Source organism: Tribolium castaneum, chromosome 6 (genome assembly GCF_031307605.1).
Source record: "Tribolium castaneum strain GA2 chromosome 6, icTriCast1.1, whole genome shotgun sequence".
In the NCBI taxonomy this organism is placed as follows: Eukaryota; Metazoa; Arthropoda; class Insecta; order Coleoptera; family Tenebrionidae; genus Tribolium; species Tribolium castaneum.
The window spans coordinates 6,924,850-6,951,862 of record NC_087399.1 but is presented as its reverse complement, the minus strand read 5'-3'; the positions used below and the strand labels follow the sequence as shown (position 1 = coordinate 6,951,862).

General features: G+C 35.2%; 4 protein-coding genes across 4 annotated transcripts in view; all 4 read right to left on the bottom strand.

Moving 5' to 3' along the window:
• Positions 1-1,059: 1,059 nt before the first annotated feature.
• LOC659802 (SET and MYND domain-containing protein 4) lies at positions 1,060-3,276 on the bottom strand. Its single transcript, XM_966074.5, has 6 exons — positions 3,044-3,276; positions 2,838-3,000; positions 2,296-2,788; positions 1,705-2,253; positions 1,233-1,658; positions 1,060-1,185 (listed from the first exon to the last, which is right to left on the bottom strand). Exons 1-6 carry the CDS (start codon positions 3,227-3,229, stop codon positions 1,089-1,091), a joined length of 1,914 nt encoding a protein of 637 aa, XP_971167.3. The 5' UTR covers positions 3,230-3,276; the 3' UTR covers positions 1,060-1,088.
• A 70-nt stretch (positions 3,277-3,346) lies between these two features.
• Positions 3,347-5,675, bottom strand: LOC659871 (F-box/LRR-repeat protein 4). The gene is made up of 10 exons (XM_966138.5): positions 5,379-5,675; positions 5,231-5,331; positions 4,996-5,184; positions 4,731-4,947; positions 4,556-4,681; positions 4,384-4,508; positions 4,071-4,336; positions 3,799-4,027; positions 3,556-3,751; positions 3,347-3,506 (listed from the first exon to the last, which is right to left on the bottom strand). Exons 1-10 carry the CDS (start codon positions 5,610-5,612, stop codon positions 3,426-3,428), a joined length of 1,764 nt encoding a protein of 587 aa, XP_971231.3. The 5' UTR covers positions 5,613-5,675; the 3' UTR covers positions 3,347-3,425.
• Positions 5,676-5,694: 19 nt separating this feature from the next.
• LOC135266479 (probable inactive peptidyl-prolyl cis-trans isomerase-like 6) lies at positions 5,695-7,163 on the bottom strand. The gene is made up of 5 exons (XM_064357301.1): positions 6,719-7,163; positions 6,611-6,673; positions 6,467-6,558; positions 6,217-6,417; positions 5,695-6,174 (listed from the first exon to the last, which is right to left on the bottom strand). The coding sequence occupies exons 1-5, from the start codon at positions 7,115-7,117 to the stop codon at positions 5,712-5,714; spliced, it is 1,218 nt and encodes a 405-aa protein (XP_064213371.1). The 5' UTR covers positions 7,118-7,163; the 3' UTR covers positions 5,695-5,711.
• A 245-nt stretch (positions 7,164-7,408) lies between these two features.
• LOC660060 (lozenge) overlaps positions 7,409-27,013 on the bottom strand; it is a 30,630-nt gene continuing 11,025 nt past the window's right edge. The window contains exons 4-6 of the mRNA XM_966322.5: positions 18,228-18,395; positions 8,306-8,437; positions 7,409-8,168 (exon numbers count right to left, since the gene is read on the bottom strand). Coding sequence (XP_971415.2) covers positions 7,735-8,168; positions 8,306-8,437; positions 18,228-18,395 — 734 coding nt within the window. The 3' untranslated portion in view covers positions 7,409-7,734. The remainder of the gene's footprint in view (positions 8,169-8,305; positions 8,438-18,227; positions 18,396-27,013) is intronic.

Sequence of the window (27,013 nt, the reverse complement as noted above, 5' to 3'; positions counted from 1 at the left end):
AGTCTGTTTTATGAAAGTTTTCTCGATTTTAAGCAAAGAATCATCCGAAATTAGCCGTTTTTTCAATGAAACTATAATATAAATTGTTGTTTTCCGGCCCCAATAAGCCGTTTTCAGCCAATTCTTAGAGAGTTTTGTCATTTTAAAGTAAAAAATTGCTTATATTGAATTGTTTTCTTTCAAACTAGTGAATGAAAACCATTCTTTTGAGCTAGAATAGGGCGATCTCAGTCTGTTTTATGAAAGTTTTCTCGATTTTAAGCAAAGAATCGTCCGAAATTAGCCGTTTTTTCATTCAAACTATAACATAAATTGTGGTTTTCCGGCCCCAATAAGCCGTTTTTAGCCAATTCTTAGAGTGTTTTCTCATTTTAAAGCAAAAAATTGCTTATATTAAATTGTTTTCTTCCAAACTAGTGAATGAAAACCGTTCTTTTGAGCTAGAATAGGGCGATTTCAGTCTGTTTTATGAAAGTTTTTTCCGATTTTAAGCAAAGAATCGCCCGAAATAAGCCATTTTTAGTTAAAGTATAACATAAATCGTTGTTTCCGGCTCGAATAAGCCGTTTTCAGCCAATTCTCAGGGAGTTTTCTCGTTTTAAAGCAAGAAACTGTTCATATTGAATCATTTTCTTCTAAACATTTTTTTTTAACTAGAATAAGGGGTTTTCGGTGTGTTTTATGACTTTTTTTTATAACCGTCCGGAATAAGCCGTTTTCATCTATAACATAAATCCACAATAATTCCCGAAATTGCCAATTTTTATGTAAAATCTTTAATCCCAGAGACCTGTAATTATCACTTTAATAATCGCTGACTTTGCGATAAAGCGCCACGTGCCGCCGCCGCCAATAATTACGTACTTTTCCTCAGTATTTAATCATTTGGCGACTGTTTTTATCGCGCAAAATAAGACAAAGCACTCGACCGAATTATCAAATATTCGATAATTGATCGGTTTTTACCCAAAACCCGTCACTACTTTACCATTTAACACCCAGTCAATAACACAAAAATCAAACAAAATCGCAAGCGTCCTTCAGGTTAATAAAAACACATTTGTTAATTTTTTAAATCAATTTATTCATCAAACAAGACAATCGAAAGTGTTCCCCTGGTCGGCCAGACACATCCTTAAGGCTTCTTGTGCACGGTGAGTTTCACCGTTAGGTGGCGCTGACACTCTAGGAAAAACACAGTAGTACCAACTTACAATCAAATTACCACCAACCGGTGAAAAGTATCCAAAGCCTGGCGTAGGACCGGAATCGCCTCTTCTCTCTTCCCGGATTTGACGAAATCGATCCCGATTTTAAACTGATTTTCGCACCAGTCTAATTTTTCGATTAATTCTTTTAATAAGATTTTGGTTTGGCATTTGGGACATTTTTCAATTTCCGGTGATAACGGAAATAAATTTGAACATTTAACCATCGGGCATTTCAAACGTTTCACATAATTTGATTCATTTGTGAGCAAAGGCCAGTCCTCAAGGCAGGCTTGGCATTGACAATTGAACCAATACCGCCCCAAGAGCGTTCTCTGTCGCTCTGCTAATTTAATTCGAGTGAAAATTGGGCCGTAATTTTCTGAAATTGGGGTATTAGGGGTCAAAGGACGGATGGAAGCAATTACGATAGTTTTCCCAACAAAATACCTAAAAAAATTGTGTCATTGTAATTTTATCATCGGTAGGTTGGTACCGCGTAACGCTGGGGTAGCACTCGTGATTAAACAGCGCCACAGTGGGGTACACAGCGACCCCAATGTTTATCATTTTGGCACTTTTCAAACTGTGGTCTTCGCTATACAAAGTCTCGTAAATTTCATGTGCATTGAATTGTAAAATTTGGAGATAATGTAGTAACATTTCGCCAACCTTGTACTCAGTTTGGGTTGGCACCACTGTGCCATTTTCCCCAAAATACCCACTTTTCTGCAAGCAGCGCAACAGAAACGCTGCCATTAAGCTTCGTTGCAGGAAATCACTATTTTGACGTTTTGACTCATTCGTACATAAGTTATAAAGGGCGTTGGTGTTTTTCTTGTCGTAAATCTCAAGTGTTTGAGTTAAACTCTGTTGAGTGATAATACGTAACGCCATGAGGGATAAAACACTCATTCCGGAACCTAATAACAAGTCGAAAAATTTGCATTCGTATTTGTGGTACGTTGTAATTGCGTCATCGCGACATTTCGGGCTACAGAAGGCAACACTGGAACAGTGCGGGCAACCTACGGGTGCTAAAAGCCTAAACTGGGTTTACTACCAACCAAAATCGCCAAATACGCACCGGGCGAAGCAATGTTGGCAATGCGTACCGAACTTTTCGGGGTTAAGGCACGCCACAGCGGCGGGTTCCGCAACTAGAATTTCCCCAGTTGCGATATCGGCATTGCTGACAACATAACGGCCCACATCTGGGGACGTTTTCAGCGTGATTTTGCTAGAGGCGTGGCTGAAGTCAGCGTGGCGTTCGCTGATTGGCGGAATCACTTTCTCGACGCGTTCGATTGGTGCATATTCTCCAGCCATGGTCTGACGTAACTTTTCGATTAGTTTCGGGTCACTTGTCAATTTTTCGGCCAAATTTTGCGAAATTTGTGCTTTCGTTTCATCGTTTAGTGCCTTGTAACATTGAGCCATTGTTGCGAAAACATCAAATTTGAGGTCGTTGGGGACTTTTAGTTTTAGGGCGAGTTGAGTGTCAGTCAGAGCGTGGGAAAATTCGCTAAGGGTGACTAGAAGGTTGGCTCGTCTGATTAAAGCCAAGGGGAGAGTCGGGTCTGCAATTTTCGTCTCGGGTAAACTGTGACAGTTTTGTCAACCCTGTACCTGATTCTGGGGATTTTAATATGGCTTGGTTGTACAAATTTAGGGCTTTTTGCGAGTCGCCACATTTTTCAGCTTCAGAGAATCGATTTAAAGCGATTTCGGGCGATTTTTTTCGGTAAATCTCTTGTACGTTTGATAAAAAACCGATTATGTAGTCTTTAATCTACAAATAAGTTACTGAAAATTACGAAAACTGTGGTTTTTACCTCGTCGTCCTTATACATGATCCGGATTCTTTGGCTGTCTGTTTTTAATTTACCAAAAATGTTTTTTATCCATTTTTCGCCAACGTTTTCAGCTACTATTTTCGCAAATTGTAAAAAGAAACCTTCCTTATCGACCTGAAGGGTTTTTTCACTACAAATTTCGAGATATTTTTCATCCGAAAACATGTTAAACTCGTGTTCGGCCACAACTTAACCACGAATCTCTCATTCTAAATATAGGCGAGTTAAAAATAAAGTTAAATATAATTATACGGGGGCAGGTCTCGAAATAAAACAAACATATTTCAGTTCTATTTATTGCAACAGTTGGTAATACTAACAATATCACAATTTTTGGTCCTTAAACTATAATCATCACATTCTAATTTAAATAATCCGTGACGAGAAATTGACAGCTCCTTTGTATAGTGACATTGGGATAATTCGTACGCCATAAAAGAACCTAAAACCACAATTCAGTAACTTTTTCACTTGTTTCACACCACGCTTACTTGATCATCAGAAATGGAATCGCAAAAACTAATATCGAGCAATTTTAAATGAGATAGCGACACAAGCGCTCTCTCGCATATATCACCGGTAATACTTTTAATCCCTAACAAGTCCAATTGTCTTAAATCTTTACAACACGTGACCACTGGCAAAAGCATTTGGTCGTTAACGCCCCTCCACTGTGAGATAATCAACCTGAAAAGTTTCCAACTAGTTTTTGAAAACAATTGGTCCAACTGAACCTTTTTAAATGGCGACAGTTGGCAGCAATTTTCTCCAAACAATCCCCCGGGTGTGCAAACAGGAAGCACCAACCCAAATCTAACTCTCTCAAGTTGGTACACCTGGCAAAATGCAAGCCACCGGATACCAAAGTAGTGGTTTTAAAGGAACTCCACGTCCTCAAATTTTTATTATAACTAGCCACAGTTTCAACAATCTGGTCGAGTCGCTCGATATTTTCGCAGAAATCTGTAATGGTCGGTCATAGGCGGACCGCGGACTAAACACTCACCCAGCATCAAATGTGTCAAATTCTGATTGGCTTTCAGGATTGTCATCAGCGGGTCGTCTGTCACGTTAGTGCAACACAAATCCAACGTGATTAATTTATTCAGACGAGCTAAGTGCTGGAAAGCGTAATAGTCGGGTTTAGTGTTACGTAGGCGTAGTTCTGTCAATTCGCGACATTGCGAAATTTTCGCAACGATTTCATTGTTGACGAATTCGCAATGACATAATGATAAGTGAGTGAGGTGTTGGCAGCAGTGGTGTAAAAACCTGCAAGTTTGGATATAGGAATCTGCATTACCGGCGCTTGGTCTTACAGGAGGAAAGTGCTTGAAAAGAACTTATCGTCGCTTCCACACCACGACAAGTCGAGTTTTCGTATTCCCAGGCACCGATTTTTGAAGTAATTTAGATTTTTGCTGTTGATTCGGTGCCAATAGCGCTGAAAAAAGCGTGGTTATGTTGGAATTTTCTCAGGAGAGAAACTACTTTGAGGGACAAGTTTTGGTACAAGACGGGGTCTAGGGTGGCGTCGTACCACGTTTTGTTCACTTGGGCACAGCGACATAACGACTTCAAGTCCAGATATTGGAAAATATGCAAAATTACTTCATGCTACAAAAAACCGACATAAAAAGGCGCGAAAGTGCAAATCAACTAGTACAGGAAGACGTGCGAAAAAATCACAGTTGCCGTTCGCAGGATCGGTGTCAGTCAATTGTTTTTCGGGGCTCTCGTCCTCGGAAATTTTCCAGTTGAGCAAGTCGTTTTGTAAGACATGCTGCTGGAGAATGCGTTTGGGTTGATAGCCCCCTAGAAGGACGGCATCGATTGCTGTGTGATATTTCAAATGACTTTGGTTGAATTCGAGCCGAATTTCACTGAAAATTAGTTGTGAAAACCTTGAAACGAGAACATGCCAGGCTGACTTGATCAAGCAGTTGTATTTTTTTATGGTGGGGTGAAACTTGCGGGATTCCTCCGCACACACTTGTGGGGGGCCCTGCCACAACAACTTCCAGTGTAGTTCTGTGAAGCGGCCCCAAATCCGAACGACAGCCCCCGGGTTGTACGTCTCATAAATGCAAACGTCCCGTGGGACTACGGCTCGCTCAAACCTGCAAAAAGTGTCACTTTTTGCCGGTTCTCGGCCTCGATAAGTACCCCAAAGTGACGTAGTCCTCGGCCCCCAGGGGGTCGCTCTCCTGAGGCATGTACTCCAGCTGGTGGGCCTCACTTTCTTTCCACCACCGGCCATAAGACCTCTAAAATGATTGGTTACGTATTGGAAATTTCAAGGGGGCCCACGCACCAAACTGTACGTCTCTGGGAAATCCCCGTACGATGGGTATTTGGTGTATTTCCCCACAAGGTTGTCCGGAGCATAAGAAATACTGAAACTGATGTTATATCTCGAGGTGAAGTTGATTACTTTTTCGGCGTATTGCTCCCAACTGTTCATGTCCCGGACCATAATTTCCACCGGAATGAATTTTTTTTCAAATTCGGTTAGTGGTCGAACTGATTTAATTAAATTAGGCTGCATTTTGACGATTACATAACCTCAAACGTCAAACTGACAAGTGACACAACACGACCAGCGACCCTCAACAAAAACAGTGACAACAAAAAGTTTATCATTTATTTAAAATTTGCGATAAAACGTCCGGCTGCGAGTAAAAAATAAAGCATCCACGGTATCATCCGATTTTTTCTCCAACTCCTCGTCTGGTTCCTCCTCCTCCTCCTCGACTTTTTTAATCATGACATCATCAATCTCGGGGGCGACCTCTATGTCCCTCATATAAGTGTCAAACATTCTCGAATATCGTGTGAACGGGAGATAGGATTTTAAGTCGGTTTGGAGGCTGTATTTGCCTTCTTTGTAACCAGTCAAACTCAAAATCGAGTCTACTTCATCGACCGGTACTTCCCGAGAGAACAACGTTTCGAACGGCGGGTTTAAAGCCTTACTGTACTCGTCTTCGGGGACTGGACACAGTGTGAATTCGCCACAATTTACAATTTCGATTTTTCGGACTGGCTTTTCGTAGTAGGTTCCGATTTTTTCGATTAAATTCAAAATTTCAGCACCTTGAACCAATTGCCTGGCAAAAACTAAATATTGTCACAGTTTTGTAGACATTTACCCGAAAGCAACGTAATTATAGTCCATCCAAGATGCGGGTTCAAGCGTTATGTAGAACTGGGTACTATTGTCCTCGTGTATTTTTCTGTTACACATTGAAATGACCCCTCTTCTGTCGTGTGGTACCGAATAGTTTTCACAAGGCATTGGAATGTGTTCTAGGTCGAAGCCGCCACACTGTATCCAACTGTATTTCGCAATTCTGTAGAAAATTGTGTTTTTTTATTTGTAGCAACATATTTGGTTGGTACCTGTGTACTTTTGTGTTTTTATAGCCTCGAGTTTTGTTAGTACAACGAAATAAAAAATTGTCACAAGTTATCGGGACCAGATCGTTATAAAGCTACAATAATTGTGGAATTAAAATAATTAGTTATAATTATTTGAGCAAATACCATAAAAAGCATCGAACCGACCACGCGTTCATCAACTGCTATGGTCAAGTAGACAAATTTCCGCTACAAACAACTCAAAAAATCACAAATAAGAACACCAAAACTCACTTTATAAGTTTCAAAAATGTGCGTAAAATATTTAATCAGTTCCTTTTCGGCCATTTGCTCAAAATCCATATCAATTTCAATCCTGTATGTTTCCTTGATGAACTGCTCGATACCTTGGTCACTTATCAATTGCCCGTCATGGTACACGGCTACGGGGGTTTTTAGAAGATAATATTCTTTACCATGGCGCCTCTTCATCTTGGTCAAAAATTCGTCCCAATCGAGGTTCAACATTGCCCTGATTTCCGGCTTTGCATACACTTTGGGGTAGTGCGAGTGCAGCATTTCCACCAAATAGCGGCATTTTTGGAAATTAGGGTGCGGCAAAAGCCCCACGACTTTAAATTTTTGCAAAGGTTGCGGTTTTTCGTACAAACAGAGGTCGGAGTCCCAATCCATGACGTTAATTTGGCGCGATATGTCACAAAATGACGGGGTGAATTTTAGTTGCTCAAGAAAAAAAATATCGCAAACGATAAAAAATTAGGAAAATAAAATAAATAATAATTATTTATTAAAAAAAGCAAACTGACATCGGTGCTTACATAGTTATCATCAATTATAAGTTATAATCTTCATAGAATCGATTTCTGATGGCAAAAACTCTCGGTGCAAATTTTCATCATGAGCTAATTTTGAGCGGGAAATTTAAATTTTGGTCGGGTGTGTGATGGAATAAAAGCAAAGTAACACTCATTAATCGTTTATTAACTTGTTCTACTATTAGTACAATATAAATACTTTGAAAATGGGCTCGAGCGCCCGTAGTTTTTAAAATCACAAAGATTTTGATATGTATTGACATTGACACGATATAATTGACAGAAAAATTGTCACATGGAGATGTTATTGCAACATTCGTAGACACAACCATCGTATAAATCTAAAATAAGACACAAAAGAAACGAGTCGGTAAGCTAATAAAGCGAGTAGAAAAATAATAGTTACAGTTTCCTGTAATAATACTTTTTATAATACAAATTTTACAATAAATAAGAACAGCCCTTGGAGGGCTATCAGTACGGCCTCCAGACACTGGCGGGGTCATGCGTCCTTTCCGTATCCTCGAGCGTTTCATGCGATTGTGCCACTTCTGTAGTCACAGTCTGTGCCAGTTCTATAGCCCTAGTTGGGGTCAAACTCAGACTTTCGGTACTTAAGTACTGGTCGATCTTTTCGCTACTACCATGCAGGTGGAAGTGAATCTGGTTCTGGGTGGAGTACAAAGGGGGGTAGAGGACCATAGTACTGGGGTACTGCTGGTTGTTGTTGGGCGTGTTGTAGTAGTTGTAGTTGTTGGGGTACGAGTTCGGGGTCCAGTTGTTGGGGTAGTAGGTACTGTTATCGGAGTACCTCATGGGGTCCAGCTCGGACTTGGCACTGTTGAGCATAGGCGGGGGGGAGGTGAGCGAAGTGTTGATGAATTCGTTATGGCCTGGCTCGGGGAGAACTGTAAAAAATAATTTTTTCGGGGTCAGTGACACTTTTAGCGCTATGTAAATGTGGTGGTGCTGAGTTTGGCGTATGTAAATCGGGGCTAACGCTCTGTTAAAAAAGGTGCATCCGGTTGCATAAGGGGGCACTCACCGGTGGGAAGATGAAGCGAGGTGGCGGAGTCCTGGTGGTCGTAGTAGCCCGTCTGGGGGCTGTAGGGGGTGTACGAGTAGTCGGGCCACGTGGCAGGGGGACAGGGGGGCGGGTTGGGGTGCAGCGACCCGTCTGTAAAACACGTTTCAAATGACCCGCCAAAAAAACAAAAGAACAAAGCCATAAACAACCGCGAAATTATTATTCTCGCTGCGCTCTTGACCATTACGGCTCATTGTATGTAAATTCAATTTTAGAATGTCTTTACTATTGTTTTTATGTAGTTCATAGACTAATAAAAATAAGTCGACGGCCTAAATAAACGCGCGACGCACGCCACTGGAGATGGCGGGGAAAAAACTTCAAACTTTGCCAACCGAATTCCGCGAATTCGCTTTTTTATCGGAGGAGAAATCGCAACGCAACGTGGAAGTATTTTTATTATCAAATTGTCGTTTCCGTTATAGTCATTTTGACAGGTCGTACGTGATTGGTCGACCATGGGTTGGGCTTTTTACGCTAATTACGAAAAAATCTATTAATGTGTGATTGTTTATGGACTGCAAAGTCCACTTTTCTGTGTCCGGACGACCTTGGACGCATGTAAATTTCGCTCAGAGAAAACGAAATACGGTAATACGTGGAAAAACGAGTGGAATATTGAGATATTAATGAGGGAAATACCGTACACTTACGAAATTGTAATTTTTAAGCGTTGGAAGAGAAAAAGTACGCGAGTTATTTTTAGATTCGCTCGTGTCATGATTCCGAGAAATTAAAACAAATAATTAACCACCACTGGCTAATTCGTATTGTAACAAAAGAAAGCTAAAACGCCTACTGTCTTATAATTTACATTAGAAAATCAAATCAGCAGTGCTTTTTTCGCTCTAACTTACGAAATTTATTGTGAATTAAACAAATTCGACTATTTTCCTGATTCATCTAAACGTTTTGTAGGCTATTGCTTTATTTATTATTCTCAATTTAATTTTTTCTAAAACAGATTTTCTAAATTTTAATTGTCTTAATTTTCATTACGTCTTTACGTAAACTTTATTTACTGATAGAAATTAAAACAGTCCAAAAATTTGTTGCTTTTTTTTACTTCAAGAACCACAGTGTACCTATGTATACCTAGTGATTTTTTTTACTTAATCATATTAACAAAATGTTGACAGCAGTTACTGCAGTTGATATAATTATGTTTGAAGGTCTTCCTAAAAGTATGCATTACTGAAGAAAGGTTTCTCTTGAACAATAGTTATAGTTACAGTAAATAGTTATTAACGTTCGTGTGCCGTAACATTTTACAGGGCGTTTTTTTTTTCACTTTCTATCAAAAAATTAAAAATTAATTTTTTATTTGACAAGGTATCGTGATGTTTATACCGTCATTAGATGGCTCCATTCTAATAAGAGTTAAAAATTCAAGTAATAAATTTGTGTCATTCAGCAATTATAATATTGTGACGTTATTATGACAAATAGTGTTTTAATAAATGAGTTTTTAATAAAAAATTGTATTTTGTATATCAAAATTGTATATTATTATACGAGTTTTATAAAACATTCTATTGTGGCACGAATGGTTTTGGAGCACGACGAAGGAGTTCTCCAATAGAATGAGTGCCATAACTAAGTCTTATAAAACAAGTGTATTATACTATTTTTTCTACTTTCTACTTTTGTTGTTTGTTTTTATTTAGTTTAACTTATCAAAATCTATTCAAACAATTTCCTTTTAATTTTGTCAATAAACAATTGACGCTATTGACAGATCACACACTAGATTACCAAGTAGAAAATTCCGTAAAGCTAGATGTGTGAAAGTTTACTTTTTGACTATTAAATTTTGAGTTAAACAGCGCCATCTAAAGTTGGTCATAGCCAACACGATTCTTTCGACGTGTCTGTCATTTTGAAGTGTACCTAATAAAAAACTATTCTTATTTTTTAATAAAAATTATCAGCGGAAAGAAACAATTCTCGTGTGTTAACTATTTTATTTATTACTAATCTATTGTAGTCACATATTGTCTTAGTTAGGGTAACCACAAAGATGGTCATAATTTCCTTGCGAGAGTTATGGTAGGATATTATGAATCCTTAAGTCCCTCCAACTAGTTTTCTTCAATCATTCAGCTCATTCCTTATGGTGCAGACGTTACCAAAACTAAACGAATTTTCTTAATTTTTTTGCAATTCGTTCAAGAATATAAAGAATTTTTGAAATAAAAATTTCAATACGGTCAAAAAAAACAAAAATTATCAAAAATTTTGTTTCTTAGATAATTCATTTATTTATTTTAGTAAGAAATAAAATTATGTATCTATTACGGGAATTTTGGTGTATTAATAACCTTGGGCAATATACGGACCCTCGGGTCTCTAGATAGTAAACCGATTGCCTATTAAGACCCTTATAATTACAATTATAATTTTCTTGGTATATAAATATTACAAGGCTTAACTAATCTTAACAAACCCAGCTTTCTGTGTCAATTAATTTTATCCTAGAAAATATAACTTACACCAAAATGGGTACATGTGAAATTTTTTATTGGCCCTCGTATTTCAATTTTATTACACGATTTTGCAGTTAAACGCAAAGAAGGCAAAAAATATTGACAAAAATGAATACCTACTGCTGCTTGATCAACTTAATTGATTTCGAAAAAAGCCTAAGCCCTAAAAATGATACGAATTTTGAAATTTGTTTAAATGACTTGCTCTGGTTGGTCATTTCGTGGGAAATAGGCGACTTTCAAATTTTCCGTCAATTCTATTGACCCGAGATTGTTTTTATTTCGGTGAGTTCGCAATCAAATCGCTTATTCAAATCTCTCGCTCTCGGTGTGAAAATTTCATCGATTTAGTTCCGTTACAATTATTCCGAACAATAATTCTCCGTTTCCAGAACTATAGAAATGCACAATTGCTTTTTTCCCTCATTCGCAATGCACGTCTGTCTAAGAAGAGAAGAAAAAAATCGTTTTGTCCTCGACAGGAAAGTAACCAAACACTAACAGTTTTAAAGCATCGCGTGTAGGGCTTCCCGTTTGCGCTGTACCTGTTTAGAATACTAGGTGCATCGCCGAATCCGAAGTGAATCACAAATCTCTGGTCAAGACGTGCAAAGACCCATGCGTTGGGAAAATCCGCTGACATTGACGTGTGTATCGGCACACATCAAAGCGGAAAGAATCATTTTCCTCCCTAATTTTCCCTCCGAAACCGTCAATTACGACGTCCCTCGAAAAAAATCTGCGGCGTCTTGCACGTACGGTAAAGGCCCTTTCTTGAACTAGTTGCTCTCGAGTATTAATTATAAAGTGCACAATGGACCGTTCGAGCGAGTTTTGTGGTTTATTGGCCTGGAGGAAGGCCGATTAAAATCAATTGATGAATGAACGTGCGGTCTGACGGGAGAAAAAGTACCGGAATTTGATAATCTAGAAGGGATTTGGTTCTGCGTGTGTGGCAACAAGTGACTAATTAGTCATCTGTTCCACGGCACATAGCCCACCTGGGCGGAAAGAAACTTTTTCGCACTGTAATTTTTACCTAGCTAATGTCCATCCGATTCGTAGAATCGCACTGGCCTTGACATATCATCTAAGCCGCCTCGGATTCGAAACAGAAGTCCGAAGTATGAGTGAGTCGATTCGATTTATAAAAATTGTGGTTTGGACTAGTAAACTGATTGGGAATCAGTCAAGCGGCAAATATATCTTACATTACACAGTAACGGATAGTAAGACAACGGATTGAATTTCGGTTGCAGTCCTTTACACATCAGCGACTCGTCAAATAGGATGTGATTGGAAAATTCGCTCGTAATTACGCAAAACTCGGCCTACTTGATATATAACATGGAAGTCGGAGAAATTCCCATGCTTTATCGGATTCCGAACCGTAATTACGAAAAACAAAAACGAGACAAAAACTTGTACAACGTCGTTACGCATGAACACTCTGTATTTTTAGTTCAGGTCAGTATTTCATATCTCAACCGTGAATAGTGTACGAAGTACGGCGGTCGACGAGAGATGACTGGACAACTTTTAATAGGATTAGAATAATGAGCTTTCTATTCGGCAGATCGCTACTAAGACGCTTACGACTATTGCTCCTTTTACTTTACGCGTTTTCAAATACACACTGCGATCGACTGGACTCGGGCCAAAAGTAACAACCGAAAGCAAAGGAGATTTGACTTTATCAATTCACTCATTCTTAGTTCTCGTGTGATGGAAATAATTAAGTGATTGAATACGAAACACTTAAATTCACAATCGTCTCAAATTTAAATCACCTGTTGAAGGAAATAAAGAAAATAAAAAACATAGAGGTTGTCGCTAACAGCAAAAGAAAAATCAAATTTTGAAAGAAATTACAAAAAAATAGCAAACAACATATTGGTTTGTTTTTCTTTTACGAATTTTTCCGAAGTTACGAGTGAAATAGAAAATTTAAACTAAGGAAGAGACGAAGATTATAAAACATCCAAAAAAACAAATTTGTTAAAACGAATGAAGGGATAAAGAGCAAAAAACATTTAGGTAGATAAATAAAAAATAACACAAATCCTACTTCAAAGTGGTAACAGTGAGTGAAGAAATGGTGGAATAAGAATACAGGATGATCCTTTTTAGGGCCTAAATTAAAAAAATGAAATTCTAAGATCGCTAGAGCTTTTAAATTTATTTTCAAAATAGCTGAGAAACCGGAACTTTGAAATTTTAAATAGTAACCACACATTTTTATTGCATTTTTGAATTCACCCTCTCAAACTGAGTAAAATTTACCCAAGTTGTTAGAACTTACCTGTCATAGTTTTTGACATGTCGATTTTTTTTGTTAAAATTTTCATTTGCAGAGGTTTATTTAAATTATCACAGCTCTTGAACCTTTTGCGATAAGTGAATAATTTTTTTTGCATTCAATGATCGAAGGTTCGAGGAGCCTTCTACAATTTTTAAAATTGTCAATTGTCAAAATTCAAGGCTAGTTTGATTTTTTCAAACTGGTTATCAAAAAACTCAGTTTTTTCAATAGGAACTATCTTATTTTTTTTAACGACAATCGAAAGAACATCGACATTTGGGGTGACTTTTATCAACACGTCCTATAGGCGCTATTTCTTACAGTTTTTGAAATAATTAATAATCAAATAATCAAATTTTCATCGTTAATCAAGTAGGCTTTAAAATGGTCAACGATTGTCACGATATAATCTGCCAAATAAAATCCAGTAATAGGTGACTATGAGTAAAACTCATAGACAAAAAAATTTTCTAATAAAAGTCTCTTCGTTTTCGAAATAAAAATCATTGAAAATTTGATCAAATTTTGCTAAAGATTTAAAAAGGTAAGTACGGTTACTTAGATACTGTCATTCTGAGAAGCACAAAAATTAATTTCTGACTATGACTGTGATCAGTAGCGTCAAATGTGTGTAGATAGGGGTTCATTTTATGTAAGTTATTTTTAACCGAACAAAAAAAGATTTTTTGGATTTAGATCCTTTAATGACCCAAAAATTTTTTGGCAGTTTATATCAGGTCCAAGCTGTAGCTTAGTTATGGATCGTCTGCCATTGAATTTTAATCTTCTTGAATGAAAGTGGTGGACAATTTGCATATTTCTTGTAACTAATACCACAATTTTATCGCATTTTTCAAAATTTTACTCGGTTACAATAAAAAACAGCTAAATTTCCGTTTTTTGCGATTATTTCAATGATAGGTACAAAAGTTCTTGTTAAAAGTCTCCATTAAAATCGATGTCCTTTTGATTGCCATTGAAAAAACAGTGTCATTCCATTTGAAAAAACTGTGTTATAATTAATTTTTAAAAGCTTTTATTTAACTTGCTTTGTTGTCTGTCTGTCTGTTTCATATTTTCCTTGCCAAATTTGAGTGGGTTCTGTTGTCCGAATGAATTGAAATTTTGCATACTTACGTAATCCGCGTCACAATGCAATTCTACATAGTTATTACCCCTTAAAAGGGTGTTAAAATTATAAATAGTTTTCAGTTTCGTTGACGTGGAAAAGTAGAGCAGCTTGCTCTTTTCTTCGTTCCATCACCAATTAAAAATATTTTAAGAAATTAAGAGAAAAAATCTCCACTTAACTTCTTAATACTGCTAAGAATATTGAGACGGATTTTGTTGCCATTTTTATAGAATTTGTTGAAACGTGTGCTGAAGAGCTTATACGCCAGTTTCTATTAGAAGTTAAAAAGTTTCTAATGTAGGCCTTAAAAGGACCATCCTGTATATTCGAGGCCTGCTTCTTGCAGCAGGTGGTGCCGATGAAGAAATTAATGAAGTGAGTCACGATTCAAATGAGTAATCTTCTCGAAATTCGCCCAATTGTCTTCCAGCGCGAATTTTTTGGCTTTTTTCGTCTTGTCGTGTCTTGAGTTTCATGAGATTTTGTAACCCAATCCATTTCGCCGAAGCCTTAAAGTATGTGCCCTTACCGGTCGCGTAAAAAGGAAGTTAAAACACACAGAGTGGAGTATGGAATAATAACAATAATATCGACCGCATCATGCACGAACTGGTAGCCTCCTCATCCCCGGTTTAAATTCTCGATGTTTGCAATGATTTTGTAATTTGTAATATCCTGGCTTGGCACATTACGCATAATGATAGGTTGGCCAGTATATTGTTTTCTGTCGATTTCCCATAATGAGACGTAAATTGAGGCCCCCATCAACCTGTTGAATATTAGATTGGAAATGGTCTTCGGCCGCTCTTCCCATTCATAAATCTCTACGTGATCGAAATCGGTTTTTTGATAACACATGATCTAGCCAGCCGTGACAGTACAGCCGACTTGATTACGGCATATTCTCGAATTTTTTTTTTGTTTTGCACGCACTACTTGACCAATCGAAAATTCGTTACGCTTTCGTGCCGCGAGAGGACTTCCGGTGTATGCGTAATTAGAAGCGAGATGGCACATGGCACAACTCTTGTTTCATATTTTTGGTGAATCACAGATTAATATTTAAATAGCTTTGACGTCTGCCAAGCACATGGAATGAAATGAATCACTCGATTGTTTCCTAACGCCGGCTGCGTTAAATTTGCAACAACTGGACAAATTATTTACATGTTTGTCGACGAGAGGACATGACCAAATGACAATCAAAAGTATTTCCTCCAATGTCAAATTTTCGGGAGAAGTAGTAGAAGAAGAAGAAAAAGGAAAAGGTTGGAGGAAGGTGACGTCAGACGGAAATAAAGAAAGATAAAAAGAAAGAAGGCGATTAATGGGTGATAGCAAGTGTAGAATTTCCAGATTTTATTATTTTGTCGAATGGGGAAATGACGCAGTTGGAGTTCTTGTAAATCGATAAAAATTCCAAGATGAATAAAAAATTAGGAAAATATACTCAAATTTAATGGGGAAATAAAGGATTGTCAAGGAGACACCAAACAATATAAAAACGGCCTTGGAATTGTGTTTTTAATACAACATCCAAATGAGTGCTTTAATGACCATTATGAATTTTTTTATTTTTGTAAAGACAAATTTCAGCTTCTAAAACTATACCTCCTTATGACTAGCAGTTTAGTAAGCAATATTCTCGCTTAGTTAGGAATTTTTCTTGGAAATTGCTATAAGTTGGGTTTTTCTTATGCAAAACAATGCCGGGAATACGAAGCTGTAAGAATTCTTGTTTCCTATAATTTCAGAAGTTTTAAATTGTAATTGTCTGTCTTGTACAGTGGCGAGCAAAAATTTCGGACACCTTTGATATTTCGCTGACATAAACGTGTGTAAATCCCTATCCTTTCTATCAATGAAGTGATAAATAATTGACAACGAAGGAAATAAAAGTAAGAGTGTTTTATGTATCAAAAGTTCGTTTCTAAAATTGTGTTATTTAGTAAAAATGTTGCGTCAAAGCTCCAAGGGCCAACTTTTGGAATCTTTAATTTCAGTTACACTTCGATTTTATTGTATTGTAATTCTGTACCTGTATACAGAATTGTTATTGAGAGTAGTTAGTCAAAATGTTGCCAAATTACTGAAATCAAAAGCTTGTATATGAAGTTTTTTGTGTAATAAAAATAGGAGTTTTTGTTATGCTGTAACTGGAAGTGTGAAATGTCAACTTCATGTCACATTTAAATTGCCTATACTACAGAAGAGAGCTGATAATAATTATCTATTATTATTGTATAAATGCCACTGATTATATTACTTTTAAATATATGCATCTTCTCTCTAAAATAAAAACTATATCACTTAACGTGTTTTTCTACTTACATTCATTAATTGGTTTGTTTGTTTGTACTTTCGTTACAACACTCGTCTGATGCTCGTGGTATAATTTTCATACTCGTTTTTTAAGACTCATTATTAGGTTATGTTCGTTGCATAATAGTATATTATTATACGAATGATTTTGGGGCACGACGAAAGAGTGCTCTAATAGAATGAGTGCCACAATTAAGTCTTATAAAACAGTAGATATACATGATGTTAGGGAATGGTTTAGCAATATTTCGTATGTGAATTTGTCATGAGTTTTCCAAAAAGTGCGTACTTTTTTCAGAAATTTTTATTAACCCACCTGTTGAGAACCACTGTGTGGCTTATGGTAGTGTATTAGCAGTCAATTTTTTCATTGAACAAAATGGAGATGGTGGCGCATGGGCCTTTTGAGAATTTTTCAAAATTGTTCCTTTGTGTGGGCGGTTCGAATTCCGGACCTGGCAAAAAAGTTTTGTTTTTTTTTTTTGTAAAATTTATTAAAACACAAATTGAAATAGAAGAATATCGTAGTGGACTAAGAAGTTAATTTACCTCTGCTGTTTTGTCAATAATATCAAAATTTACGCTGATTTTTATAATTCTAGTTCAGCGGTTCTCAAAATTTGGGGCTTTAATTTTATTTTATTTTTTTGGAAAATTGTGCATTTTTGATAATCTCCTCAACGCAAAAAGGTCAAAATACATCTGTGACAAGTTGAAAGCGACATATAACGTTACAAAACTTGGCTTTATACAATTAGATATAAAAAATACATAAAAAAATTTTGTAAATCTTTGTGGTTGTCGTGAATTTTTTTTTTAAATTGACTTTTAGACGCCCTTTTCTTTTTCGAAAGCCTTATTACGGAATACCTGTTGTGTTTGGATTTTTTTGTTGAGAAACGAACTGGAAAATTTCGACTTGCATGAAATTTGAGTAAAAAATTTGTCATTTTTTTGACGACGAAATACCTACTATTTATGAAAGTGTTTTTGGGCAAAAACTGATGTTTTCAGAAATATATTTCGCCCAAACTTTGAATTGTCGAAGTGTATTTTTTGAAAAACTACGGTTTTCGAATGGAGAAGCCAAAATGTGTAACATTGAAAATGTCAAAACTGCGTAAAAAGTTGGTCAATTTTCGTCACTTTCTTATTTTTTCTTCGCTTTTGGTTCGTTTGATTTGAATACAGTTCTTGTCTAATTTTCGCGATCTAAATCCACGCTCAGCTGCACTCCATTTGATTGAAAAAAAATCACGTAAAAACCTTTCCTCTCTGATTATAAAACTGACACAATTGCGCTAAAAACGAAAAAATCACAAAGTGTAAATATTACAAGCGATTATCAGTCGTCGATTACACAGTTATCCGATTTCTTAAAAATTTACAAAGCATGAAAACGAAAGTTTCGATCGAAACCTTCGAACCGTTTCGCGGATTTTTCTCCCGGAACGCATCATCAACTGTTCGATTTTCGCTTCTTCCCTGTACCTATTTTAATTAAGAAACAATGACACTTTAATAATCCGGTCGCTGTCAGTGTCAAAATCCCGGCGGCGCCCAATTACGGAGGTGTCACTAGCACACCCGGAGCCTGTGGTCACGCCCGCCATATTTCCGGGAAGGCCGGAGTCTTACCTTGCGAGTCCTGCTTGTAGGAGCTTTGCGAGCCGTCGCTGCTTTGCGACGACGGTCCACCGCGCTGTTTTTTGTACGCCTCCAGGTCCCGCAGGTGCGTCGAGAAGGAGCCGTCCAGGAAGGGCCTCTGCCCCAGACCGATGGCCCGGTAGGCGGTGTGCTGGCCGGCTGAAAAAACCAAAACGCTACACTACTGGAAAAGGGCCGGTACTTCCCGTAAAATTAAAATAGTTTGATTGTACCGAAAACAAATCCAGTAGTATAGTCGATGCAGGAAGCCATCAGGGATGCAGTGCAATCATTTCCGGCCTATGCCATTTCCGCCACCATTAATACTAAATTATTTGGAGAATTTTGCGACGATGTGATGAGCCGACATCTGGTAATGATTCGGCCTAATTAACTCTCACACCATGGGTCGAGGTGGCGGCGTAACCAGCGGGAAGGGGGACTATATGGGACTTTCACGCAGTCAAGGTTGGCGGTGATTCAGGTTTCGGGATTTTTTACAAAAATGTGAAAGTTTGAGGAAAAATACTAGTTATGACGAATTATTGATTTTGATGGGATTGCTGCATACGGAAGCATTGTTTGCTTACATGTTATTATCGCACAGTTTGAGAAGGAATGACATCATCTTTTTACGTAGTTTATGGAAGTGTAAGGATGAGGAAGTTCAACATTGTTTAAAGAAAACACCAAGATTTTTATACAACTTTTACGAGTAGCCAAATTTTTGGCGATTCCTGCCCGATTCCAGGAGAATTTTGATGTGGTTTTCGAGAATCCGGGCACCCGGAGCGAATTAATTGTAGTAATAACATTGAAAATAACTACAAAGAATCAACTACAATTTTTTTTCATTGGAAAAAATCGTCAGCAGATTTCGAGGATGTCTTCTAATTTATAACTATAAGGAAAAACTATTTCAAAAATGGATTTTTTTTATAAAATAAATTGACGCAACTCAAACTAAGATTTTATTCGTCGCGAAAGATATTCATATTAAACAGACATAAAGAAAAACTATTGATAATAATATTTAATCTTTAATCTTCATTTGAATACAACTCTCTAGGCGAAGTCTAGCAATTGTTATTCGAACTTAACTCCATTAACAATTAACAAGTAAATACACTAAAAAATAAATATATAAATGAATAAAAAATAAACTAGATGAAATTTACAAAAATTGCACTTTACTAAAACTAAAAATAATAATAATAGGAAATAAAGCAAGAAGAAAAAAAAATAACAAAATGCAAAAGGAATTCTGAAAAAACCCTAGAAATGAGAAAAATATGCATTTATTTTATTGTGAAAATTATTCACCAAGTGTTTTTCTTTAAGCACATGATAGGAACCGTGTAACTTTGTCGTATTATAAGAAAGTAATCTTTCAAATATTGCTGTTGTAAGTTTGGTTATTGAAAGATTAGCAATATTACTTTTGACTGAATAATTTGAATAAAATAAATTGAACAAAATAATTCACGGAAATAAAGTGGTGAAGTAGTTTTGAACACTTTATAGATAATCACTGACAAAAAAGAATTATACTTTTGGTCTAGCGGTAGCCAACTAAATTCTTTTATTTTTGCGATAAATGGTCAGGTCAGGAAATATTGTAATTAAAATATAACATTTTCAAGGCAATGTAAGATCTTTTTACAATCAAACTACAACATAACATATTCTCTAAATCGTAATTCCGAAACCATTATAATTCCAAGATTTTTGACGTTATTGGAGACATTACTTGTATGTGACCAATTTTAAAATTAATTCTCTAGTTTATATTTGTGTTTTTTCGTGGAAATACAAATTGACGAATATTTGCTTGCATTTAAATTTACGCCGATACTTTTAAAAAATAAGAAAATTTTATTTGAATCTTTATTAATAAAGACCAAAATGATAAAATAATGGCAAATCTTCAGCAAAGGCACGGATTTTTACATAATTTTAATGAGAACATTTGATGTCTTCATTTTTCTCGTAATTCATTAATTTTAGTTTTGGGGGAAAAACTAGTACAAAAACTTACCTAGATGGACAAATTTTATCAGACTCTGAGGATAAAATCGAAGAAACCAGATTTTAAATAATGTATGGCCGATTTGCTGGCTGTTTTAATAATGCGGATGACCGGAGTCTATTCTTTTTGTCAACAGATTTTGCAATTCATTTTATTTTTATCGTGGAACTTATTACAATTTTTCCAGAAAACGCATTGGATATGTTAAAAATTTTTGATCGATTTAGCACTGAAGCTTTTTTTAAGATTTTCGTCCTTGGAAAACTGTGTTGAAAGGCTATGTTGAGTATTCCAGAAAGCTTGAAAATTTGAAGACAGGACTCATTTTAAAAGCAGTTATTCTGAATGACCGGAACGACCCGGAGTCAGCTGTATCTTATGTACAAATGTCAGGGAAAACCTAATCAGTGTATGTTTTTTGATCTGCGGTTAACAGTTTTTGAGTAATCGTTTATTTATGCCAAGTTTATTATCATATTCTTTTAGTCAGTGTGAGATTTCCATCGTTTCCTGATTTTTTCATACTTATCGTAGAAAATAGTCTGAGAATTCGAGCGCCAATTCGACGAAGCTTTTGAAAAATTTATAGACTGTTTAAAAAAAATTCGTACAAATTTATTATTTGCCAACCAGTTAATCACCTACTATATTCATACATAAATCAATAAAGTGGCAACGTCTATTTATTTTTTTAAATTTTACATCACATGAATGCTGTTCACTATCGGCAACATTACTTTTTTATTTAATTTTGATTTTAATTTTTGAATTTTCTTAGTATCTTCTACTTCTTATCTTCTATTTCCTTAGTATCTTCGACAGTTTACCTTGCTTCTTTTCAATACTTCTTCTCATTATGTTCTGTCTTCGATTGTTTGGTTTTATTGAGAGAAAAAATTTATTTTACTGGTCTTCAAAACACTCAGATTTTAAACCGTTTTCGTGAGACGAGTTTTAAAAATAGGTTTTTGGAGCTTTTGGCTTTTTATTGTTGTCAAGACGTACGAATTATAATTTTCTAAAATGTTGTGAATTTGCCTAAAATCTCGAATTGACCAATCAAAATGTCCAATGAAAAACAACTGCCTGTTCCTGGCTCAATCCGGAGGTGATTGAAACCATTTCACGGCAATTCGGAGTTTCAGGAATTTTCTACATAAAATCAAAACTGGAGTAAAAAACGAATCTCAAGTTTTATGTTTGATCTTTGGAAGAAACGAATTTATACTTTTTTACAATTTTCTAATTTTTAGAGTACTCGTATTTTTATTTGGAAATTGGTGGTTCAGTCAGAGAATTCCTTATTTTGTCTATTTCCGAAATTATTTAATTGTTGGCGCTGTCTGGCGAGAAAAAAATGTTTCTTTCCCATTTCCCAACAATTTTATTTTATAATTGTGATAAAAAGTTGTTCCCCCTGATGTTGAAAGCGAGCCCCCATTCCGGCCATAGCTTTTGCGTCCTTTGGTGAATGTGTGTCGCAGTCGCCGGCAAATGGGGTAATTACTTACAAAATAATGAGCTAGTAATTGCAGCAATAGCAGATTTGTAAATTGCTAATCTGACGCATTTGTCAGTGGATTGGTTCTGTATGCGTAGTGTGTTGTACACGTATTACACGTGTATATGTGTGTGTGTGTCCATCAGTGCACCGCCGGATAATGAAATTTCACCCCTGCGATATTTTTAATTCAACGGTCGTAATAACACGCCGATAAAAACCCCCAAACAGCGAAAATCCGCTCTTTATGATAATTCGAACAGATCGCACGTAATTATAATAAATGGCCACATAATTAAAAATCGCATCGAAATTTATTGCACTATTAGCGACAACGCGAACTATTATTTATCGCCAATAAGTCACACTTTTACGGTTTTCTAATTGCAAAGCTTACGCGGCGGTGATTTTTTTTTAAATTATTATTATTATTATGTGTGCGACACGGGAGGAAAAGTTCGCTTTGTGGCATCGCCACAAAGACATTCCGGGATTATAGAGTGGATTTTCCCCCTAATTAAATTTAATTCTAATCAATAGAAAGGCCCCGAAAAGTAAGATGCTGTGAGAACTTTGCTGTTTTTGCTGATAACGCCTGATTTCCGGTTGAAAGCTGATAACGGACCAACGTGAACCGAGTAAATGCGTGAGAGACGACAATTAGTGTGCGAGATAGTGGACGCAAATCGGGTGGGAATTGTGGCATGGGGATGGAGCTCCACCGACTTTTACGGGAAATCTGAATCCGAATTTACAAATAATTTCAGAGTTATCATCAGTTACCGGACTTTCGCCAAACACATTTATCAAAACTTTGATTTGAACTGAATCATCATTTCAGTGCAAACTCAGACAAGCTATTTAGATTGGAAGTATTTTTTCGTTTTAAGACGAAACTCCGATTCACTTCCTGGTCTCGGAACTTTTTTTTTGAGATCTTACAAACAAAAGGAAAATTAATAACAAGTTCTAAAATCAAAAGAGAATTGTGTTTCTTATTGCTAACAATAAAGATTATAACAATATATTTTTTATTTTAGTTTATTTCACACGATTCCTAACTTAAAAACAAGCCAAAGCTTTTGAGATTGATTAGGTAAAACCATCTTATTTTGGCACTTTTTCTGTAAAAACTAAAAATGAGACGTATTCTGTATTTTTTTACGAATTTAACACATGTTAAAATCTCAGACCTAGGAATTTAATACGTTATTGCTATAGCAACAACAACGATTAATGGTCTTTAAATTTTAACAACTTTATTATTACAGAATTAAGCCTCAGTAGGTATTTGAAATATTTGTCTTAAAAATTAATAAACACGTTTCTGGTATTTTTTTTTAATTTCTGACCATAGAAAAGTAAACAAAACGTTTTATTTTTTATTTAAAGCGACACAGAAATTATTGTGTAATGAAAATTTTATTTGAGTTCTTAAAAAATAAATAAATTTGAGACTCTTTGTTTAATAAAAAATGCCTAAATATCTATGTGAAATAGATAGGGACAACTTTATACATCAATATACAATGTGTTCAAAAATGGTTGTTCATCAAGTTACCTATGAAATATGAACGTAATGTTTATTTTATTTTATTTTTTAATTTAAATTGTGAGTGACAAAAATAATGCAAAGGACTTCGAATTCAAAAACCAAAGAATACGCAACAACAAAAATGACGAAAATATAAAACACAAATCAAGACAAGCCCTATATTTGAAACAACTTTGCCGAAAAATGCAAAAAAGTGAGTAAAAATCTGATTCAAATATTTGACAAAGAAACTACAATAGTCATTTGAACTAAGCGGCACATTATTTGAATTCCATAGTCGACTTGATGAACAATAATTTTTGAACACATTGTATCTTACAATTGATTTTTAAGATAAACCATGTTTTAAAAAATATAAAAAATCGTTGAATTGTTTAATTTAAAATTCGATTATCTACTATATAGGTAAATACAAAAAATCAAAAAAATTGATTAAATTGTCCTAGAAAATAAAAGCCTCAACTCAAAAATTGGAGGTTCAATCCCTGATGCTGGCACTTTTTTTTTCTTTATACTTTTTCATAAGAAGTGAAATAATTGGCAATAGATGAAAAAAAAAATAAAAGAACAAGGACTGAGAGATCGAAATTAGACCAAAGTCTATTGCGAAATATAGATTTAAAAAAAATCACTATAATAAGAGTAAACATGTAGAATATGTAGAAATTTACAAACTAATATTTCTTTTTTGTTTTTTTTAAAATGAATTATGTTTTGAAAAGTTAAAAAAATATTTTGATGTTTGGTCTAGAATTTAAAACAATTTATGAAATTCAAATATACGAATTTATCGGAAAAATTCGAAAATTTGTTTGGATAATATTGATTAAATTAAACTAAAAATACGAGCATCAACTCAAAAATCGGTGGTTCGATCTCTGATTCTGGGACTTTTTTCTCCTTATACAGGATGTCCCAATAATTTTAAAAAGTCTATTATTGACTTCTAATCTTAGAAAATTAATCTTTTTAAATAATCTCTTAGTACTAACTCCTTGACTTACCTAAAATTATTTTTAAGTACGTATACAAGGTTTTTCCGAAATTAGCTGCAAAAACAAACTTATGTTTTTTTTAATTGAACACCCTATATTTTTTTACTGTTTTGGATGTAGCTTTTAAGACAGATCTTTTACCCGAATTTGTTATTGGTCGATTTTGCATAGTTTGATTTTTTCAAGAACACGCTTAAAAATAAAATATTCGCTACATGAAAGCTAAAAATTTTGGAAAAATGGGGCAAGAAAAAGTTCAACCTTACAGAATATAATTTTTTTTAGCTTACCGAAATTATGAAAATAAAAAATTGAAGCGGTTTTTTACAAGTTAAAAATTTTGAATGGTACATCCTATTTTTATTTTTGCAACTAAAGGACCTAAATTGTCTCTCTAAAACATTACCAGTTAAGCATCTCTACTGATTATTAGCTTTTTCAAAAATATAAAAACGCCAACGTCGCATTTTCTCTCAAAATTAGCTGTTATAAATTATTTGTGCACAAAATTAATAGCTAATTTTTCGGGTCGTTGGGACACCATGTATATTTTCAGTAGAAGTAAAATAAGCCCTAATAGCTAATTCATCAAGTAAAAACTGTCTAAATTTGAACTGAAACAGCGGAATTAGAACAAAGTTGCGAAACGTGGCTTTTGAGAAAAAATACAAAACAATAGTTGAGAGACAGTCCTGTCCTATGATGATGATTATGTCCTTAATAAAGTGATTTGTCGTTAACTTAGTTGCCATTTCGTCAACCACAATTTGTAAAATGACCATCTGTCATAGCAATTTTAATCGCATCAGAAGTAATCTAAGCCGGCTTTGGTCTAAAAAACCTCCCGGCCCGCTTCGATATATCACTCATCGCTATAATAATTTGTAAAGTCTGTTGTAAATTGGATTTGTAGGATCGTGATCTCGGCCGTCTATGATTATGAAGGATCAGAAGCGGGATTCTATTAGCAATCTCTCTTATTTACTCTATCATTAGGCCGCGGTTTCTGGGGGCAATTTTCCGACCCATCTCGTTGCTACTGGAAGCCGTGCATATGTAGCGTCAAAAAAGCACAAATTTATACATAATAATCGTTAAATATTTATGATTGCGTTAATATCCGACGAAAGACCGCAAATGAAATTGATATATTGTGGTGCGGCGTCGAAATGGAAAATAATAATCGCGTCCGAATGAAATATTCACAAATTTTCAGATTAAAACCGATGAATTGTTTAAAACGCAGAGGGAAAAAATAGTTTATTTTGTTTATTTTGACACGAAGTGGAGTCGTGACGGGACGACTTGCGTGTCGGAAATTGTAGTAATTTGAAAGAATAAATTTTTATGCGGGGTGAGGCTTAAGAAACGACGGTTTAAGGGCGAGTTTTTTTCAAATGAACCGAAATTGGTGTGTTTATTGAAAATGGCATCTGTTTAATAAGTACGACATGTGCAAGGGTTTGTCTATTGTCTGTATATACATGCAATTGCAATTATACACTCTTTGGCCCGTGGCGAAACGCCAAAAATTGCCACCGAAAACGCCAAAAAACAACACAAAAACCATGAGGGTATTTAGATGCCAAAAACGCTTTTGCAACAGATTTTGCTCAGTTTTATCATTTCAACTGTCATTATTATTATTATCTTGATCACTTTTACTTTATTTTGATTTGTAAAAAAAAGTTTTAAATCCAAGGTTCGAACCCCAAATTTTTGAGTTTCCATTATAGTCGTTATTTTTGGTGCACTCAATTTTGACGCATTTTTTTTAATTCAGGTTGTTCGATGTATTTTTTTGGTAAAGTGGAACCTCTAAGTCAAAGTACCTACCTGTTGTCACAAAAATTTGAGATAACCAGGTTTTGAGATATAGAAGATTGTTTTTTATACTTTATTTATTTATTTTTTATTTGAAAAAATTCACAAAATAAGTAAATAAACAAAAGTTTTTTCATATTCAAGTTAATATTTTTCTTGAAAATGTTGTAAAATATTGTATGAAGACAGAAATTTGCTAATATCTCTAAAAAATAAGATTTGTTTCAGTTCAAAATAGTTCTCTTTCGGAATGAAATAGTCAAGTCCTTTGGCTCTAAATATTTTTTAATTTAAGAAGAACGTTACCTTACGGTCCTCGTTTACGTTTTATTTAATGTTACGCTCTTACGTTAACGTCCTTTTTCCTATACAGGGTGTTTCACATAAATTTACGAGGTCTGCGAACTTGCGAACTCGATTTTTCTGAAAAGTTGGATAGTTTTCTCTAGTTTATTCACCCCTTCACAAAATTACAACATTTTTAGTTAGTTGGTGATTAAGATGAGATTAAGAAAAACAGACTATTAATGAAACAGTCATAAGGCTGACATTACTGTCATGGATTTCCAAATATTAAATAATTAAGTGTATATTTTTTGTATGTAGTGTCTTGTAATTTTTGTATATTTGTATATTTTTTTATATACTCGATTATTTTTTTAATTGAATCAACATTACACAAACTATAATAACTTGAATTGGAATAAAACGCAAATATTTTGCACAAATCAGTTTATAAGTCGCCAAATTAAGTTGAAAATCACAAATAAAAAACAGAAAATTAGGTCTAAAAACATTTTTGCCAAAAGTTTCAGTTTTTTAATTTGGTTCTCTAATTTTTCTCCAAATTTCATCAAAAAGCACCAGTTTACG